The following is an 18,071-nucleotide window of genomic DNA, read 5'->3' as shown; positions in this document are numbered from 1 at the left end:
ATGGCCACTAATGGAGCTGAGGAGGACCAACTCACAGGGCTGAGGTGGTTGACCCTGCGCCACATCTGGGTAGGCCACACCACACCAGCAGAGGCCCATGTATGACGACCCTCCGGTAGATCTACACCTTCGTCTCCCCTTCAGCACTGACAGTTGCATCCCGGCGGTGATGAAAGGGCCTTTAGGTAAAGCCCGGAGAACCCTCTCCTGGAACGTGGCCATCTGAGTTACTGGCGGACATAGCGAAGCAACGCTGCAGCGCGTTGAATGGCCGGCTAGTGAGATATTACTGCAACCAGGGGGTCAGAGCAGGGGATATAGATCAGGGAGGAGGGAATATACTATCGGGATTATGCGAAAGTTTCCTGGACAAGGTCCTCAGAACGGTTTAATAATAGCCTCTGCTGATGGGGGGGGGGTCATGTCGAAACTTTCCCCAAGGCTGGTCATGAGTAGCCTCCAGAGAACGAATTGCTTCCCTAAACTGCTTTAGATGTTCAGTGGCTGACGCGAGGCTGGCCTCCTGTGTGGTTGACGCCACAGTTACCTTCCACTTGTGGATGAGTAACTGTAGCGACTGGTCGTGACGTAACCCATCCAAAAATGAGTCGTGTCCTAAACTGGCTTTTTTTATCAGTAGCCTGCAGAGGTATACCAGACGGCTGGTCACAGTTCAGACCCTGGCAGATAGCCTAAATCCCTTACCCCTGAGCCAGGAAACCTCCCTCTCAGGCACCTCTCCACACCTTCGCTGCATCACCAGACAAATCACTCGCGCCCCCCCTAAGCTCCTCCAGTATTCGCCCCTGGCGTTCCCTCGGCAATGGGTCATTGGCCCTTGCTCTCCCCCCCTCCCCCCCCATTGCCATTCCTCGAAGTGGGGTCTCTCGCCTGGCTTTCATACCATCGCCACCGGGGTGAGATACAGACCCCATTCGTTTCCAGGGATGGCCGGCAAACCACAGTCCGCACATTGGCTATACCTAAGCTGTTGGAAGCTGGAATGCTTCAATAGAAGTCGTTCTTGCCCGTTCCAGCGAATCCGAGCGTGAAAAGGGCCCATGATGGTGGAGTTGTTGATATGTGACACGGTGGAAGTACGAATCAATCTGACATAAAAGTCAATGGTCGATAAGATTTGTTTTAATTTCGTGGTTGAAGCAAACATTCCTAAAACAGTAGGAACCCTGTGAGATAAGTAGTTCCTTTTCCTGTTTTCATATATCCAGTGAAAATGTGATGTGTTTCTTACTGACGAAATCACAGACCATCGTTAACCAGTTATATACCCTCAGGAATTAATTTTTTTTCCTAAGGACGACTCCTCTACAAGACCTATTGTTAAGGAGGTCTATTACTCAGACAGCGTAGGATAAGAACTACAGTTAAGGCCTCTTGCCTTGTGATCAGTCTGCAAGATCTACAGTTTGAGAAGATTCTTACCCAGTCAACATTCTACAAGCTCTATTTAATTAAGGCCTCTTACCCAAGCATCATAGTAAAAGATCTACAATTATGGAGGACTCTTAACCAGTCATCACTCTACAAGATTTACAGTTCACGAATTCACACCACCAATCCCCAACTTCTACAGTTCAGGTCTGATTGATCTACTGCCGCTGTTTTCTTTTCAGAAACCCACTAGTCACACGTTGATAATTTTCGTTGCTGCTTTAGCCCGCAGCATGTTGCCTGACCTCGTACTGGTGTTAGGTTTTAAGGTAACGTAAGCTGATTCCAAATATTTCCTTGTCTCTTTTTTTCTTTTTTTTTTTTAGGAGTATAATTCTTGCCTCACTCCACTGAGGCAAATGGTCTTCGTTGTCCATGTCAGTGACGAACTTCAGGCCTGTGGTCGTTGAACATCGTTACAAGTCCAAGTCCAATTTCTCCGACATACGACCATTGCAGCCGTTGCACGGGATCTCGTAAACTATGCCGTTCTTCTTCTGCAGTCTGTCATTCCTCAACTTCACCAGATCCCTGATGTTGTGGATATATTTGCAGATGTTTCCTAAATTTACTAAAATTTTGATGCGTGCTTCAGGTCACCCCCCATATATCATCCTGGATATTATCCCTATTGTTTCCTTCGCTGCCGTACGCCATTCCTTTATACCGTGTATATTGGTCATGGTGATAACCTTGAATTACCTGCAGAAGTTTGTAAACCCTTTGACTCGCCTACATCGGTCATGTTGGCAGCCCTGACTCACCTACGATAGTCATGTTGGCAGCCATGAAGTCCGTTTTAAACCTGGGAGCCTCGGCGACCACCTCGCACCTGTAGTTTCCGCTCGATGAAGTCTGGACGTCCAACAACTCAACCTCGTTCAGGCCCGACCTTGCTGGCTGTTCAGGAGGGAAAGATAAACATCCATCAATAATTTTTTTCCTTCAACAATTTGTTTTACAGCATCACAAACCCTCGCCTCCCATCATTAGAAAATTATCGAATAACTTCATTACCAACATGAACAATTTTTGGATTGTCTTTTTTTAGTTGGGGGGGAATTTTTCCTTTTAATTGTCTTCTTACATTGGTTTTCGTTATGTATAGAAAGGTTTTATGTTTTCGTTATGTATACAATGGTTCTACTCGTGTTTTCGTGAAGTAAACAGTGGTTCTATTCGTATATATATATATATATATATATATATATATATATATATATATATATATATATATATATATATATATCCTAGCCTAAGCCAGGTACCCAGCTTATCGTTGAACTCTTGGGGAAGGATGAACAGATGAGGTAACTGTGGACGGATCACCTCGACCAAGATTCGAACCTATGTGGGCTCGACCCTGGGCGCCTGTAAATACTTTAGCGGTCGACAACGCTATCCGCTACACCACGGAAGTGTGTGTGTGTGTGTGTGTGTGTGTGTGTAAGGAGGAAAATGAGCATAGCTCCCCACAGACTGAATCCATTTCAACACACACACACACACACACACACACACACACACACACACACACACGCACCAACATGACATTAACGTAATATTCCATGGCATTTCAAGCTTTTACCTGAGCGTCAGATAAGCGTCACGAGAGGTGCATTTGAGACGGTGGGAAAAAAATCATCCTAATTCTAATGGCTTTAATCCTATCCGCCAACAATGTAAGAGCACAAGGGGAGAGAAAAAAAAGATACAGTTTTTCAGACTTTGCTGCACACTTTTGCAGTTTCCCTTCAGCAGAAAATGCTGCATTAATCAGGGATCAGAGATGATGATGACAACAGCGCACACGAACGAAATCCAATAATCCGTTTGGAGTTGAGTAATCGTATTTCACGTATTTTCTAGGGGGTTTGTAAAGTCTTGTTTCGGGATAATAAAGATCTCAAAGGAGTTGAATACCTTAGATAGATTCTTCCAACTATCTTTTTTTTTCAATTATTTTTACTTATACTATATCCAGACTCTTGAAAATCTCCTCCCGTGTTACTTTTCTTTCCGCTCCTTGAATCTTGCACCTCAAAGACTTTCCTCCTCTTCCTCAGCTCGATCTATGGAAAGTCGTAAGGTCACCGGTGTAAGCCATCGAGGACTACATCTGCCGTAACGATTTGAATTTCGAAAGGAATTGACGAACTGTAGCTAAAAGAGGATCAGAATTCCAAGATTTCTTTTTCTCGCACACTCACTTCCACTTCTCACCCCACCCATATCTTACTTCTTCTCTGGCTGGTTCTATGGCCGAGGCAGCAAGTCGTGTTTAGAAGCCAAAGATTTTTCTCCTTTCACCAGCTGTCCCACTTACTTCAACTGAATACTAACTGTTCTCACGTCTGGGGAGGTTCTGACTATTCATTCAATTGACAGAGTCGAGTCCAAAGTAATCCGACTTATCAACTCTCCCAGCCTGACGTCCAAACGTGACCCACTTGCTGTACCCTAGAGTGTCAGACTTTTCTCTCTGTTCTGTAGATATTACTTCGGTTTCTACTCTTGGGCAATGGCTGCTTGTATAACTCCATCATTTGCTAGTTCTCGTAGTGCTATACAGGTCATTGCTGCACATAATGAGTGAGTAGCAACACAAGAGTGAGCAGGTTCTGATATGTTTCTTTCCCTGCACCACTAAACTTTGGGAACTCTATATCATGTTCATTTTTTTCCCCTTGTAGCTATAACATGCCCCCGGTTTTTGAAAAATACGATTTCCCACTTTTTCCAAGACTCTTAGATATATTTTCTTTTCCCACTTCTCTCCATATTTTTTTTCGGTCTTTTTCGCCTCGTTTTATGTTTCAGTGAAGACTTTCGCCTCGATGAGGGCTTTTGTCCGTGACATTTCTATTCAACAACTTATGAAAACGAGAGACTCTCTCTCTCTATTTTCTGTCTCTCTCTTTCTCTCTCTCTCTTTCCCTCCTTCCGGCTCTAATCCCAACAAACAACATAAATGCGGCTGGAAAACAGGAGCATTAACTCTCTCCCTCCCTTTTTTTTATTCTTTTCTTCTCTTTCAAAGTTCATCCAGTGAATAATGACAAAGAAATGTCTCAATACGGAGGAGCGGCATTGTATCTCTGCTCTTCAAGGACCTTCCTATTTCCCCTTGTGGCTCTGTCTGTCTCCTTCACCACGTCCTCCACCGCCTCCTGCTTATACCACCCTCCTCCCTCACCACCGAACCAACCTTTCATCGGCCCTTACCACACCCACCTTCCATCGGCCCTCACCGCCGAACCAACCTTCCATCGGCCCTCACCGCCGAACCAACCTTCCATCGGCCCTCACCGCCGAACCAACCTTCCATCGGCCCTTACCAGTCCCCGTATCAATGAGGTGTAACGCTGACCATGGCATGTCTCACCTCCAACTGAACATCTCCGTAATCCACTTACACTACCCATACTCCATCCGAAAAAGACAGAAATCTATAACCAAATTCTATTCGTGATATTATTATTACACCCATATCTCTCCACCCATAAACATAGAGACACCCATTAGGTCCCCTAAAGTACATAGTACCATCAGGAAAAATACCTTTAGCCATAGGATTTCCAGCAGCTCGACAGACAGACAAGCCCTCTCTCTGGGGAGACACGCATGTTATGTGCACTCAGTACTAGTGTACACAGTAATCTTTATGAGTCATCGGTAGTCAATCAATCCGTGTCTTGTACGAAATCAAACCCACAAATTACCATTCGTGAACGCACCCACATACGCATATACATATATGTATAATAACAAAAGGATTACAGAGAGGTATGGTAATATATAGTGTGTGTTTGAGAAAGCTGAAGTCTGTACTGAAGCGGTTTAGACACAGGGGGAGACTTAGCGAATTGAGATTAACAAAGAGGATACATATGTCAGAAGCAAAGGAGAGCAGGAGAAAGGGGATGCCATATTGGAGATGGAAGGATGGAGGGAAAAGGGTTTTGTGTAATTGGAGCCTGAACATGCAAGAGGGTGTAAGACGTGCACGGGATAGTGAATGGGAATCATGTAATATTCAGCGATCAACGTGCTGTCAATGGACTAAACTATGGTTTGCGAAGCATCCTTGGGAAACCATGGAAATGTCTGTAAGGCCTCGTTGTGGGTAGGGAGCTGTGGTTTTGCTGCATTAGTTACAACAGCTAGAGAATGAATGTAAACGAAGAAAGTGAACTTTTTTTCGTCTATTCGTAGCGCTACCTCGCTAACTCGAGAGAGTATAATATACCTCTTTACTTTGCAGCTAATTTGTAGTAAACAACTGTGTTTGCTGTTGGACGTATAATGAATTCAGAGACCAACCAACGCAGTTCTGTAAGCAATGAAGAAAACGTACAAACAAAATTCTTAATCATGAAGGTAATTCATAAGAGAGCAACTGAACATCTGATTGGCCCGTCAGATGGCCCTCCCATCCTTCCTCTGAACCACCCTCCCTTACTCCCCCATGTACCCTGACAACCAATCAGGGATCAAAATTATTCATTGAATTGGTAATTAATTTTCCAGACATGGTCATTCCCTCGGGGGATGCCAACCACTGATATGGTTTCTCATGGTTCTGACTTTGGTAAACACACGTGTGTCACCCACGACTGTCGTTTGATTGTTGAGTAAATTTACAACAGTGGAGAACCAAAGGTTGTGGATGCAGACCTCCGGTGCGCCCTATCTGAATGACGTTTGAATTGAGATTCATGATATGAGAATTATGTATAGGGGGGGCGACGTACTGTCTATAGTCTAGACCAGGGTATATAACGCAGGAGGAAATCATACAAAGGTCTGTGGAAGCCTGGTTGTGGATAGGGAGCTGTGGTTTCGGTGCATCACACATGAAGCAAGAGAATGGATGGGAGCGAATCGGGCTTTTTCCCTGTCTATTCCTGGCGCTACCGCGCTAATGCGGGAAACGACGAACAGGCATGTAAGAAAGAAATATCTTCGTTTGCCTTTTCCTTGTTTTCCTACCTTCTTGGTCGTCTTCTACAACTCGGAGACAAGAGAGTGGGATTTTCCTTCCCTAACCTCAGGGATAAGGGAAAAGAAAATTTGAATTTCATAGTAGCGATTCATATTTACCAATCTTTTAGCATTTTCAGCGCTATGACTACACAGAATATTCTATAAAGGCCTAAATAGACCCCGGTCAGCTTCATCGACGACGAGACGCGTTTATCTGCTCTGAAAAGATGCGCAGTGGAGGATTATGCCGTCGCACCATGACCAGATTGTTTCCAAATTGCAAAATCTTGTGAGGTGGGTTTGGAGTATGACGTGCCAACTATTCAAATGTCTCGTTGTTAATAGAAAAATCTTTAAAGGGTCAATGTGTATTAGAAAACACAGTCAACTCAAGTAGAGTCTACAGTCGAGAATGGCATTAGTATGCATATGATTAAAATTTGGCCCTGGGAAACAAAATATCTGTACGAAATAGACAAAAATAGTCCAGGATGTTGTCATAGCTGCTGTGCTCATACAGATGTGTGGGAAGGTTTTGACAATAATACCTGCCCTCAGTCACAATGATCTTATCAAGCGTATGTTACCAGGAGGTAACTGGTATTAACACGATAATGATATCCAGAAGAATCATATAGTGTGAGGGTCTTTTATATCACACTGATAAAGATTCTTATTCTCTGTTCCGTTGTCTGTTTAGCGTCCTGGAATGTTATGGGGAATTCGAACAGCTATGTGTTTGGTTTCGACACTTATAACAGCGCAGAGTTTGTCAGGATGCAGAAGTTTATTTACGTATAGATCTATGTACCTATCACGAGTAGCATATATACGTACATGTGTATCAACGGTGATCCAATGGTACGCTGTTCACCTGTTGTTCGACTCTTCTGTACGCAATAGTAAATTTGTATATATATATATATATATATATATATATATATATATATATATATATGCGAAGTCTATCAAAGAAAAGAATGGGATGCTAAAGAATGCTCTCATTCTCTCTGCACCAGTTGAACAGTAGGATTCGATCGTCCTTCATATATTCCTATTTCGATTTCCAGTTTTACACATTCCCTGTAATCATGCGCACCTGGTGTGGGATGCAATCTTTTTTTTTTTTTACTCGTTTCATAAGAGAAAAAAAAATAGTGGAAGAAAAAAATCTAAGCAATTTGGCGAGAGAGGGAGAGGGAGGTTGAGGGAGAGGGAGGAAGAGGGAGGTCAAGCGTCCCTCGCTTTTTAATAAGTCTGTCATCGGCGTCGAAAAATACGTATGTGCTGCAGGCCACATTAACATGCACGCCAGTTATAGTGACGTTAGTCTGTCGGCTGCTAACCCCACAAAAAAGAAGGGTGGGGGGGAAGGGGCAAAAAAAAAAATTATTCATAACCGTAAAGTATACTGTTGGTACAGGGATGTAAATGAGATGCCACTGTGGTGGTGAAGGAAAGTGAGACCAGTTCTAATTGCTCGAAACCCTCCGACACCAGTCCTCTCTCTACTGAAACCCTCTGTGTTTCAGTTCACTAAATGAAACAAGTTGAAACGTGGACATTTTGAACGAAAGATGATTATCACTAGGAGAATGAGCTTCATGTTTATAAAGTGATTTGTCTTATCTGTTATATTAATGCTAATATCTTCTGTTTTTCTCTATCTTTATATTTCTTCGATTCTTCATTATTTTTTCTAACTTCATTATACTCTTTTCCTTCTTATTTTTCTTTTCATCTTTTTCTTCTATTTCTCCTGCATACTTCTCTTCTTTTGTGTGTATTTTCCTTTCTTTTATCATCTTGTCCTCTTCAAATCTTCTTCACCTCCCACACTTCCCTTTTCCTCCCTCCTACTCTTGCTCTTCCCCTCTCTCCTCTTCCCCCTCCGTTCTCTTCACCATTACCCAGGACCTAAGGGTCTTCTGGACACACGACCACAGCCCACCAACTAATGAACAACTGGGAAATTTCCATAATTTGCTTCGTACAATTTTCATCTATTTCTTCCCTTTTCCTCACTTTCGTCCCTCCCCGTCTTCCATTCTCTTTCGTTCGCCCTCCCATCTCATCCTCTGCCTTACCTCAGCCACTTGATATTTTCCTCTTCTAACTCTGTTTTTTTTTCTCTCCTTTTCTCTCTTTCTCTTCTTTCAATCCATCCTTTCCCTATGTCGTCTCCTCGTCCTTCCACTTCATTCAAGTTCTCTTTCCTTCTCCTTTTCTATGTTTATCTCTCATCTTTCCCTCAGTCCTTCTCTTACTCACAGGTCCTCTTCTTCTAACTCTGTTGTGTATCTTTCTTACTCTCCTTCCCTACATTCTTGCTTGACCTTCTTGTGTCTCCTCATCCTCTTCCTCCTCCTCGTATCTTCCTCCTGCCTCCCTCATCCGTCTCTCCTGGCACTACAGCCTCAATGGAAATTCCTTGAGCTTGAACACTCCTGGGTCTTCCCTCACTGCAGGGAATTTCCGTCTTCTTTACATTCTTTTTCAGATATACGAAAAAAAGATTTTTCTCGACAGATTCTTATTAATGACCCATATATATATATATATATATATATATATATATATATATATATATATATATATATATATATATACTGTCTGTACATACAAGCAGATTCGGTCCCTCCAGATTTTTGTCTTTTTCGCTCCCGCAGACCTACCACACCTTCCCTCCTCCCTATAACCACTGCCTCCCTCCCTGTCCACCACGGACCTCCCTAAACCCCCACCTCCACTTTCTCTCCTCCTAGCCACCACACTCTCCCTCGCCACCACCACCGCTCCATACCTCCCTGGCCACCACATCCTAAACAGCAGCTCACATTGTTCAGTGGTTCCAATCACTCGTTCAATCATTTTTTTCCCTTTATACCTTCCATATCTCCAGCATATCCTTCCCGCTCAACAATAAAAAATTATACCAGGGACGTTTTATCCTGTCAATCTACGATTTCTATTCTGCTTAAGAAAATGGGTTAATTATTCTCGTCTGTGTAAGGGGGCATAGTTACCGTGTCTACAGGGAACGGGAGTACAGAGTAACAGAAGCACCATTTCATAGTATAGATAAGAGCTCGTGTTCTATAAATTCCCTTTAGAAGTTTTTATCATCTTGAATCCTCCTACAACTTTACATGAAATATATAGTCTTAAAACCAAAGAGCTTATGATTGTATATATATATATATATGTATATATATATATATATATATATATATATATATATATATATATGTATATGTATAAGCTCCCTCATGTATCCTTAGTATATTCAAAGGTGATCCTAACAAGCCACGAAAACGACAAGAAGCTGGTGCTGGAGGAGGGGGTGAAAAAGAAAAAAAAACCTAGGCTTCCTTCAGGATCCGTAGGATAACAAACGCTGATCCTAACAAGCTCTGACGACGACAGGAACCCGGACTCCTTTAGTATTTTCCTCGAGTTCTTTATCCTATTTCACCAGAGTCCCGCCCACAATCGAGCTATGAGGGAACACGTCCTTGTCAGGGATTCTATTTCATCCATAAATCAGGATTCGAGAGAAAAAAGAAATTCATTTTGTACCTTGAATTTTCTTCGGAATTTAAGCTCTGTATGTGCGCGTGTGTATATATATATATATATATATATATATATATATATATATATATATATATATATATATGACGAACACAAGGAAAAGATACAAGTTTTGTGTCAATATCAAAGGTGGTCTTTGTTTAAGCTGGGTTCTGGCACCAAGGTCGCCGATCTTGAACGATACCAGCGATGTAATTGGCCTTTGGTGGCCTGAAACAACCCTCAGGAGCAGTGGACAGTAGCTGGAAAACCTGGCCTAGTTCGTGCCTCTCAATGCTACTACGGGTCGACAACGAAAGAGTAGCAAACCATCCCACAATCTGTTTATGGATGGGGTTGAAGTGGGAGTGGATGTGAGGGGATGAGGGAGAAGGGATGATTTTTAGGTAGGGGGTTGCCTGAGTGGTGAGTCAGTTGCTGTTTACAGATAGCACGGTCCTGGTGGCAGATTCGAGTGAGAAAGTTTGTGACCCTATATTTTCCTGCGGTGAGCACCACGTGCTGGCCCTGACCTTTGGCAAATACTCTCGACTAAGAAAAAAGTAAAAAGTCTTGTTTTAACTTTGATTCTATCCTGTTCGTATCTGGAGAGACGAAGAAAAGGCCTTATTCTTCTTGTACTTCTCTTCTGTTCTTCTTTTCTTCATTCTAGCGAAACAATGCAAAGGATCTTCATCTTTTTCCTCTTCTTCCATATATTTTCTTCTCCTCTCGCTTCATTTTCTTCTTCCTTCTCTTCTTCTTCTTTCCTTTGATGGCCTTTCTCCAGCCGGTAGCCACAATGCTTTCCATCTCACAACGTCTCCTCCGACCCCTCAGGCTTTCCCCTTTTCTTCCATTCCCTTTGAAGATGCGTCTCTTTATGCCCTGGAACGGGAGATCTCCCAGTGGCTTGACCGTTCCAGTTCAATGTATCTTCTTCCAAACACTTTCCAGGAATCATCATTTTTTTCCTGTGACTTTTTCTTCGACTGTATTTGCTGGTTGTCCATCCTCTATGTCCTTGTTAGTAATTGCTTCTGTACCCAGTGTCCTCATTATTTCTCATTGTGTTTGTTGGTGCATTCGAGCCATGTCCCCTTCTTTGGGAAGTGGATTAAAAAAAATTTCATTTTCTTCCAAATACCCTTAATTTTTTTTCCCTGAAGAAAATATTTTCATGATCTGTCTCCCATCTCTGTCCTTCTTATCTTTTGTCTCTGTCAGCCTTAAACACTCCACGTCCACTCTCCTCCTCTTCCCCGGCCATGAGATGGCTTTAGTTTCGCAACTTTGTTAACTTAATCAGGCTTGAGTTCCCTTAGAGGGATTCGCCCCGAGTTAAAGGCGACACCTGAAATACTTGCCAATTACTCTCGAATCTCCTTAACTGTACGACGGGCCCCAATTGTAGACCATGAATGAAACATCCGGTGGAAATGATGTGAAATACGGTGAGAAATATAGTGAAATAACTTCGAATGAGAAGAGCCCAAGAGTTTCGTAATATTTTCGTGGGGTATCCGATAGGCCTTGATGATATAAGAACATTTGATGAATGGTGTATATCTATTTTTCCCTTCTTCCTGCTTTTAGACGGAGTTGTAGCTTCGGCTGTTTCCCTGCCGCGGAGAGAAGATAGCCCAGAAAATTGATGGAAATGCCGCTACTAATTTTTTTTTCTTTTTGGCCCCAGTAGATAGGACCATTATAAGGAATCGATAAGGGAAGATAACAGTTTGAATTACTCGACGCGACTGGGGAGAGAAAAAATGATGTGATTAATCAGTCTCTATAAAGGAGAGTGGATGAGATGATCAAACCCGATGCGGAAAATTCAAATAATCAGTACTCCAGAAGGGGGATGTGATGGGGTAAGGTTGACCCCCAGCTGACGTCATTAGGTCCAATTTTCCGTTAAAGAATTCTTCCAAATATGCAAAAAGGTCGGCATATACGAGTGTATTCGCGTTGGCTGATATATTTTTTTTTTTTTTTTTTTGGTGATTACATCATTTTCCAAACAAAAACATACACCTTTGCCTTTGTTTTTAGCTGTATATATTCTGGATACACACACCTTCCCCCGTGTCTTTGCGAAGGTGTTTAGAGCATTTTGTATATGCACAAATTTTCTTCGGTAAATAAACTTGTTTCCATGCAGTGTTCTCTCCAAGGAAAAAAAAAAAGAAAAAGAAGCAGAGGCTTGATATTCCCATATTCATTGTTTATACTATGAAAATAAGCAAATTTAGAACGACCCCAAATTTATCTACGCAATTTTTATTAGATTTTTTCCCCACACAGATTTCTGGTCGAGCTGTGGAGAACGAGGACACACAAAGAATGAATGTTTTCTCTGGAAAACACAAATGCTTTAGAAATCCAGAGTTATTTGCATTACATCCTGTTTTCAGCGTGAGGTGTTATGACACGAGCTGTGTACTGCAGAGGTTAAGGAGCTTCGAGAAATGTTAACATAATCCTGGGCTCATTATATTCCCGGCCAGAATGTCTTTTTCTGAAGCCGTGTGTGAAAACTTGAAGGTATTCGAATGACCATCACTGGCGTCAAAACAACGCAGGATTCGTTTGTAAGATAAAGGATTCCTGTTTCGAGAAGTCAAGAACATGTATATATGCGAAGTACCATCTTCTAGGCTAATCTAATGATAGAAAAATATATGATAAAGTCTTTAGAATGGAGTAGAGGTGAAATACACGTTGTTAGGTTCCTCCAGTTCCCCGGAGAGAAAACGTGAGGCGAAAATACATCTTCCAATTCTTCGCCGGATAGCCATGTTGAGGCACGAAAATGGAAAGCTGGCTGTTCTTTCATTGTTAATGGATTCGATTAGCTGGGAACTAAGGTCACTGAAAGAACTAATCACTCCATAGCCAATGGAGGAAAGAGACAGTGTGGGTCTACATTCTCATATCTTAGTTCTCATCTGCTGGTTCCTAAAGTCTGCAGCACCAGTAGTTTGATTTTCGATGTAATCTTCAGATAAGTACCTGCCTATATGATAATTCCACAACAGATAGATGCCTGATTCATCGTCCAGTGTTACACCGTCAGGCCCTTTGCCACTTCCATCTGGCTTGAAGAGTTAGGGCTCTCCACCTTCTGCCTGGGCCTCCTTCGTGTGGGTCTTACGTTGGTCCATCATGGTTGAGCCTTGGTCCAGCACCGCTGAAGCCATGCTTTTTCACAGTGCGTTTTGTTTAATTTGCTTGTGGGTCCACAGATGCGTGAGTCTGCATGAATCATCCGCGGAATCATTTCAAACTCTGCCTGCGGAGACTAGTCTGCTGGAGGTCGTCTTGGAAGACAGGAAAGACTTGAATGGATATCTGGGAGGCGGTGGAAATCCCAGGACCACTTAGTCTAACAGGGAGGGATGTTTGTTTTTCAGCGGGAGTCATGGAAATGAAGGTTAAAGGTCTTGGCACACCAGTTCAGTGTCTCGTCTTTCATCCTTAGTGTGTGTGTGTGTCACTGTTGAAAGATCGTGAAGTCCTCAGTATGTTAGGTTAGCTTGTTGAGGTTAATTTAATAAGGAGGGAAAGGGTGTCATGGCTATATAAAGTATGGATTCCCTTCTTCTATCCTTCCATAGATGAAGTTCCTGACAGAAAATTGCATCTAAGCTGTCAGCAGCAACCTCAGCGATGGAGGTGAAGATTTCGCATTTGGAAATATTAAGAGATGCTTTACAATTCCTTCACCGAGACCTCTCACAAGACCGAGGTTCGTGAACAAGAGCACGGCAGTGTCTGCCAAATACCAAATGATCAGATTACCCGCTAGTCTATCCATGCTCTTCTCAGAGGCTAAACAGAGCAGTAAAAAGAGAGAGAGGCAAAAGGAATCGCCATGCCGGACTCCTTGAGTGAAAGAGAGGAAGAGGGAAGGAGAGGCTTGATGACCTCCTCCAACGACAGTCTCATTTCTCACGAGACGTTGAGTATTCTTGAAACCTAATACCACCATGACTCTTTTTACCGGTCGAGGTTACGAGGACGAACTCGTGCAGCTGCCGAAGCAGCTTCGCAACCCAGCTGGATTTCAAAACTTGTGTGTGTGTGTTGGACAGAGTAAGATTTCTGCCTCAGTTCTGACGCGCGTTCCACCTCATCTGACTAACAGATGGGGAAGGGTGCTGTCAGAATCGGCTGATCTGATCCCCTTATCTTTCTTCTCTGTTGCATAAAGGGGAAGAAGCACTGAAGAAAAGAGAGGTTAGGGGTGGAGTGGTCCTGATTGGCGGTGAGATCTTACTGGCAAGACATTGGTTGACAGAGTTCTTAAGCTCGGCTGGAAACTTCTAAAAGCGATCGGGGTTAAAGCAGGGTTACCCATTGCCTCGCCTTTGTCGGACCCCTTACACCTGTGAGATCTCTTCCCTCTGACCTAGACTGGATGGATAAGACTGCTTTATGAACCCTTGAATCACTTGAGATTTAAAGGACCTGGTAGGGAGGGACGTCTGTGAAGGGTGGCAATTCTTGATGCTGCTCCACTGCTGTGTGTGTGTGTGTGTGTGTGTGTGGACAGAGCGTTGTTAGACCACGAGTGAACAGTCCCCAAAGACGAGGTAGCATCATCGTCAGTGGACGAAAAGGAGTGCGGTCTCGGTAAGAAATGTTTCATTCCAAAGGGGTTCATCTATTCCCCATTACCATGAATATATATGTCGGAAATTTCAGTCTTTTCGTCTTTCCTTTTTCCAATAAGCTCTCCACCTTTTATGATCAGGTCTACAACACTTGACAGCTCAATTCGATTGTTTGTTCATTATTTTCTCACGCTCTTTCATGCAGGATAGACGGGCTTAAGACACGTTTTGTCCACGTGCCACGTTGGCTACCGAGAGAGAGAGAGAGAGAGAGAGAGAGAGAGAGAGAGAGAGAGAGAGAGAGAAAAAAAAATTATAATCGTATCATGTCACCACGTAATTATCATTTGAATCATTAAATATGTACTCCAATACGTACCTAAATCCATATCGTAGTGCTATAAGAACGCTCATGTATCACAAACGATCGAAGTCCTATGTAGTTAACGATAAATTTTCCCAACTTTTACCGCCAACCAAAAAAAGATAAAAATGAAATTGGAAGCTGGATAAAGAATGGCTGTACATCTGATCCAGTTATTGGACATTATAGTATCCATTTGTTTCAGTCGTGTATGTAATGATCCCATAATCCTATACACACACACATACGTGCGTGTGTGTATATATATATATATATATATATATATATATATATATATATAGATGGGTGAAAAGGAATCCCTTAGAATCCTCTTCACCCTTAAGCACACCTTATCTATCCGTTCATGCAACCTCTTTAGGAAAGCGTGTATATATATATATATATATATATATATATATATATAATAGTGCTTCAGACTACACAAAATAGAAAACGCAGATCGGTCGGTGGCTGTCTAGCAACGACAGGAACTCGACACCTCACACAAATGAGATGGAAATCTTTTCATTAAACTCCCACTTCATCATTATGCTTGGCACTCGATTCTTTGCAGCAACACTACACATCCTTTCTCTTTCGCATTTAAACCATTCTATAACTATCCACTAACCACCAGATAGATATAGAAACGCTTACCCCTGCCTCATATTTCAGTGGCCTATACTCACAGTTTCCCCTTCCTCCCCACACCCCACCCTGCAAATATAACAAGGCAAAACACACACACACACTGGAATGATTCGTATGACCTAAACAACAGCTCTCCCAATCCAGTCTGAAACACCACCTTACAGACACACGTCCATGTGAAACGACACAACGAGTATATATATATATATATATGTATTCTGTGTGTGTGTGTGTGTGTGTGGCAGTGCTGAACAGAGACAAGCAATGCAAACTATCCAGACGCCAATCAATCACTTGAGAAATAAGGGCTCGCCCGCCTCATCGAATATTCTTTAAGACCCGCGATATAAACTTTTGACGGAAAAATTAAAGAAAAGGAAGATTCTCATCTTTTTTTTTTGACATATATGGTCTCTAGCGAGGCGAGGAATCCATCCAGTCGACGGTGATATCTCTTCTCCAAAGTTTTGGGTCGACATTAACAAAAGCTGCTACCTAGAGGGCCGCTGGTGTGGGAGTTTGCAGGTGGGAGGAAGAGGGATGGGATGTGACGCCTCAGCCTCGTCTGCAGGTGACAGATATTCTGAGAGAGAGAGAGAGAGAGAGAGAGAGAGAGAGAGAGAGAGAGAGAGAGAGAGAGAGAGAGCTCTCTCCTGCACTCCTAGAAACCCATCTCCTGAATTACCTTTACCCTCAACTATCGTTTTGAATATCTGGATACTCCCGGAATTTACAGTTTCGTCTCTCGGTTCATTCCAACCATCCCCTGTTCTCACACCGACAGGTCTTTCGTAATACATTTTCAGCTCAGCTTCTTGTTATACGACCTCTGGCTACACTGTTGTTGCGTGTCTTGTTAAACCGTCCACTGCCGACGTCGTCCAACTGATTAAGAAACAAGAGAACTATGTGATCAGGTCACCCACAACTCACCTTCACAGTGGACAGATCACACAGCAGCCTTCAGTACCTCACATTGTAGCTTAGCGCTCTTAATTCAGTTATCATCATTTGTCACCTTTCTTGGATCGTGTGTGGTGACCAGAACTCACTAAGGTATATTTACACTGTAATGCCGAACAGCGCCTTATCCATGGAATGGAACGCGATCATAATCTCTTGACGTCAGACACTTGGTCCACTTTATCATTCTCTCGAAGCGGAGTTCTGTCGCCTCGTAGGTCCCTCTTACACACAGATATGTGAGGCTCATTCCCCGCTAGTTTGATAATCACACCGATGCCTTCTTTCGCAGTGTCTCTCATTCCTATTACCTTGCATTTGCATATTTGATTTGTATTTGCGTATGTAAATCAGTATGATTGCATTTGTATGTGCGTTGGTTTCTGTCTGTGTAATTACCATTTGCACAAAGTGAGGGAGAGAGTTTTGCACTTGTGGTGAACGTCATCCCTTCAATTTTCTTTGCCATCAAAGTGGTATTTTTTAGCCACTCTGGACTTGACGCTTCACAGTTTCAATACTAGGTATGTGTGTGTGTGTGTGTGTGTAATTTACATACGGTTGCACGAGTATTTCCGTCAAAGATCTGAGTCCATAGAAAATATATGAAGAGCTCTTCATTGTCATATCCAGCTTCCAAAACACTTCACCTCCTCTCTCTCTCTCTCTCTCTCTCTCTCTCTCCAGGCACAAGCCTTCTGTGCGCGACTAACGCAAGTTTCCACGGCGGCATAAATGGAATGACTGCATTAATATCCTTAAGTAGACGGTAAGTGATCCTTCGTTTTAACTTTTTATGGCAGTGATCTCGTTTGGGTTTCAGGGTTTCGCTGTACCAGTGAACAAAAGCTTTTTTCCCGCCGGGTGGACATTATCATTTCGGAAACTGGGTTTTTTTTTTAGTCTTTTTTTTTTAAGAAAGAAAAAAAAACTTGTGGTCGCCTTTGCGTGTGTGGTTTTAAGTACTTTCAATCTACTAGACGAATGAATTCTCTCTATAAGATCGAAAATATAAAAGCTATTAATGTGACTGTATTTTTATGAGCTATTAATGACTATGTTTACAAGCTATCAATGTGACTGATCATTTATTAGCTATTAATGTGACTGTATATTCATTAGCTATTAATGTGACTATGTTTACAAGCTATTAATGTGACTGTATATTCATTAGCTATTGATGTGACTATGTTTACAAGATATTAATGTAACTGTATTCATTAGCTGTTTATGTGACTGTATGTTTACAAGCTATTATTGTGATTGTATATTCATTAGCTATTTACGTGACTGTTTGTTTACAGGTTATGTTTACCCCTGTCTCCATATACACCAGCACCACAGACTTTCAGACGAGGCGAAACCAACATGATTCCAGACCTAACTATCCTCAATAAACCACTTTCCCGATAAACCAGAACACACACACACACATACAAACACCAGAAAACATATCATGGGTG

At 42.5% G+C, this 18,071-nt stretch overlaps 1 protein-coding gene and 1 long non-coding RNA gene across 3 annotated transcripts in view; one reads left to right on the top strand and one right to left on the bottom strand.

Annotated features, from left to right (window-relative positions):
• Nucleotides 1–18,071, top strand: part of LOC139758344 (uncharacterized) — a 289,753-nt gene that overhangs the window by 26,174 nt on the left and 245,508 nt on the right. The gene's annotated exons all lie outside the window — the stretch shown is intronic.
• Nucleotides 1–18,071, bottom strand: part of LOC139758342 (uncharacterized) — a 177,582-nt gene that overhangs the window by 27,791 nt on the left and 131,720 nt on the right. For both annotated transcript variants that reach the window (XM_071679631.1, XM_071679632.1), the window contains one exon: nucleotides 2,217–2,352. In XM_071679631.1, the coding sequence (XP_071535732.1) occupies nucleotides 2,217–2,352 (136 nt within the window). The remainder of the gene's footprint in view (nucleotides 1–2,216; nucleotides 2,353–18,071) is intronic.

The sequence above is a fragment of the Panulirus ornatus genome, chromosome 30 (assembly GCF_036320965.1).
Source record: "Panulirus ornatus isolate Po-2019 chromosome 30, ASM3632096v1, whole genome shotgun sequence".
NCBI classification, from domain to species: domain Eukaryota; kingdom Metazoa; phylum Arthropoda; class Malacostraca; order Decapoda; family Palinuridae; genus Panulirus; species Panulirus ornatus.
This window is presented reverse-complemented; position numbering and strand designations above follow the sequence as displayed.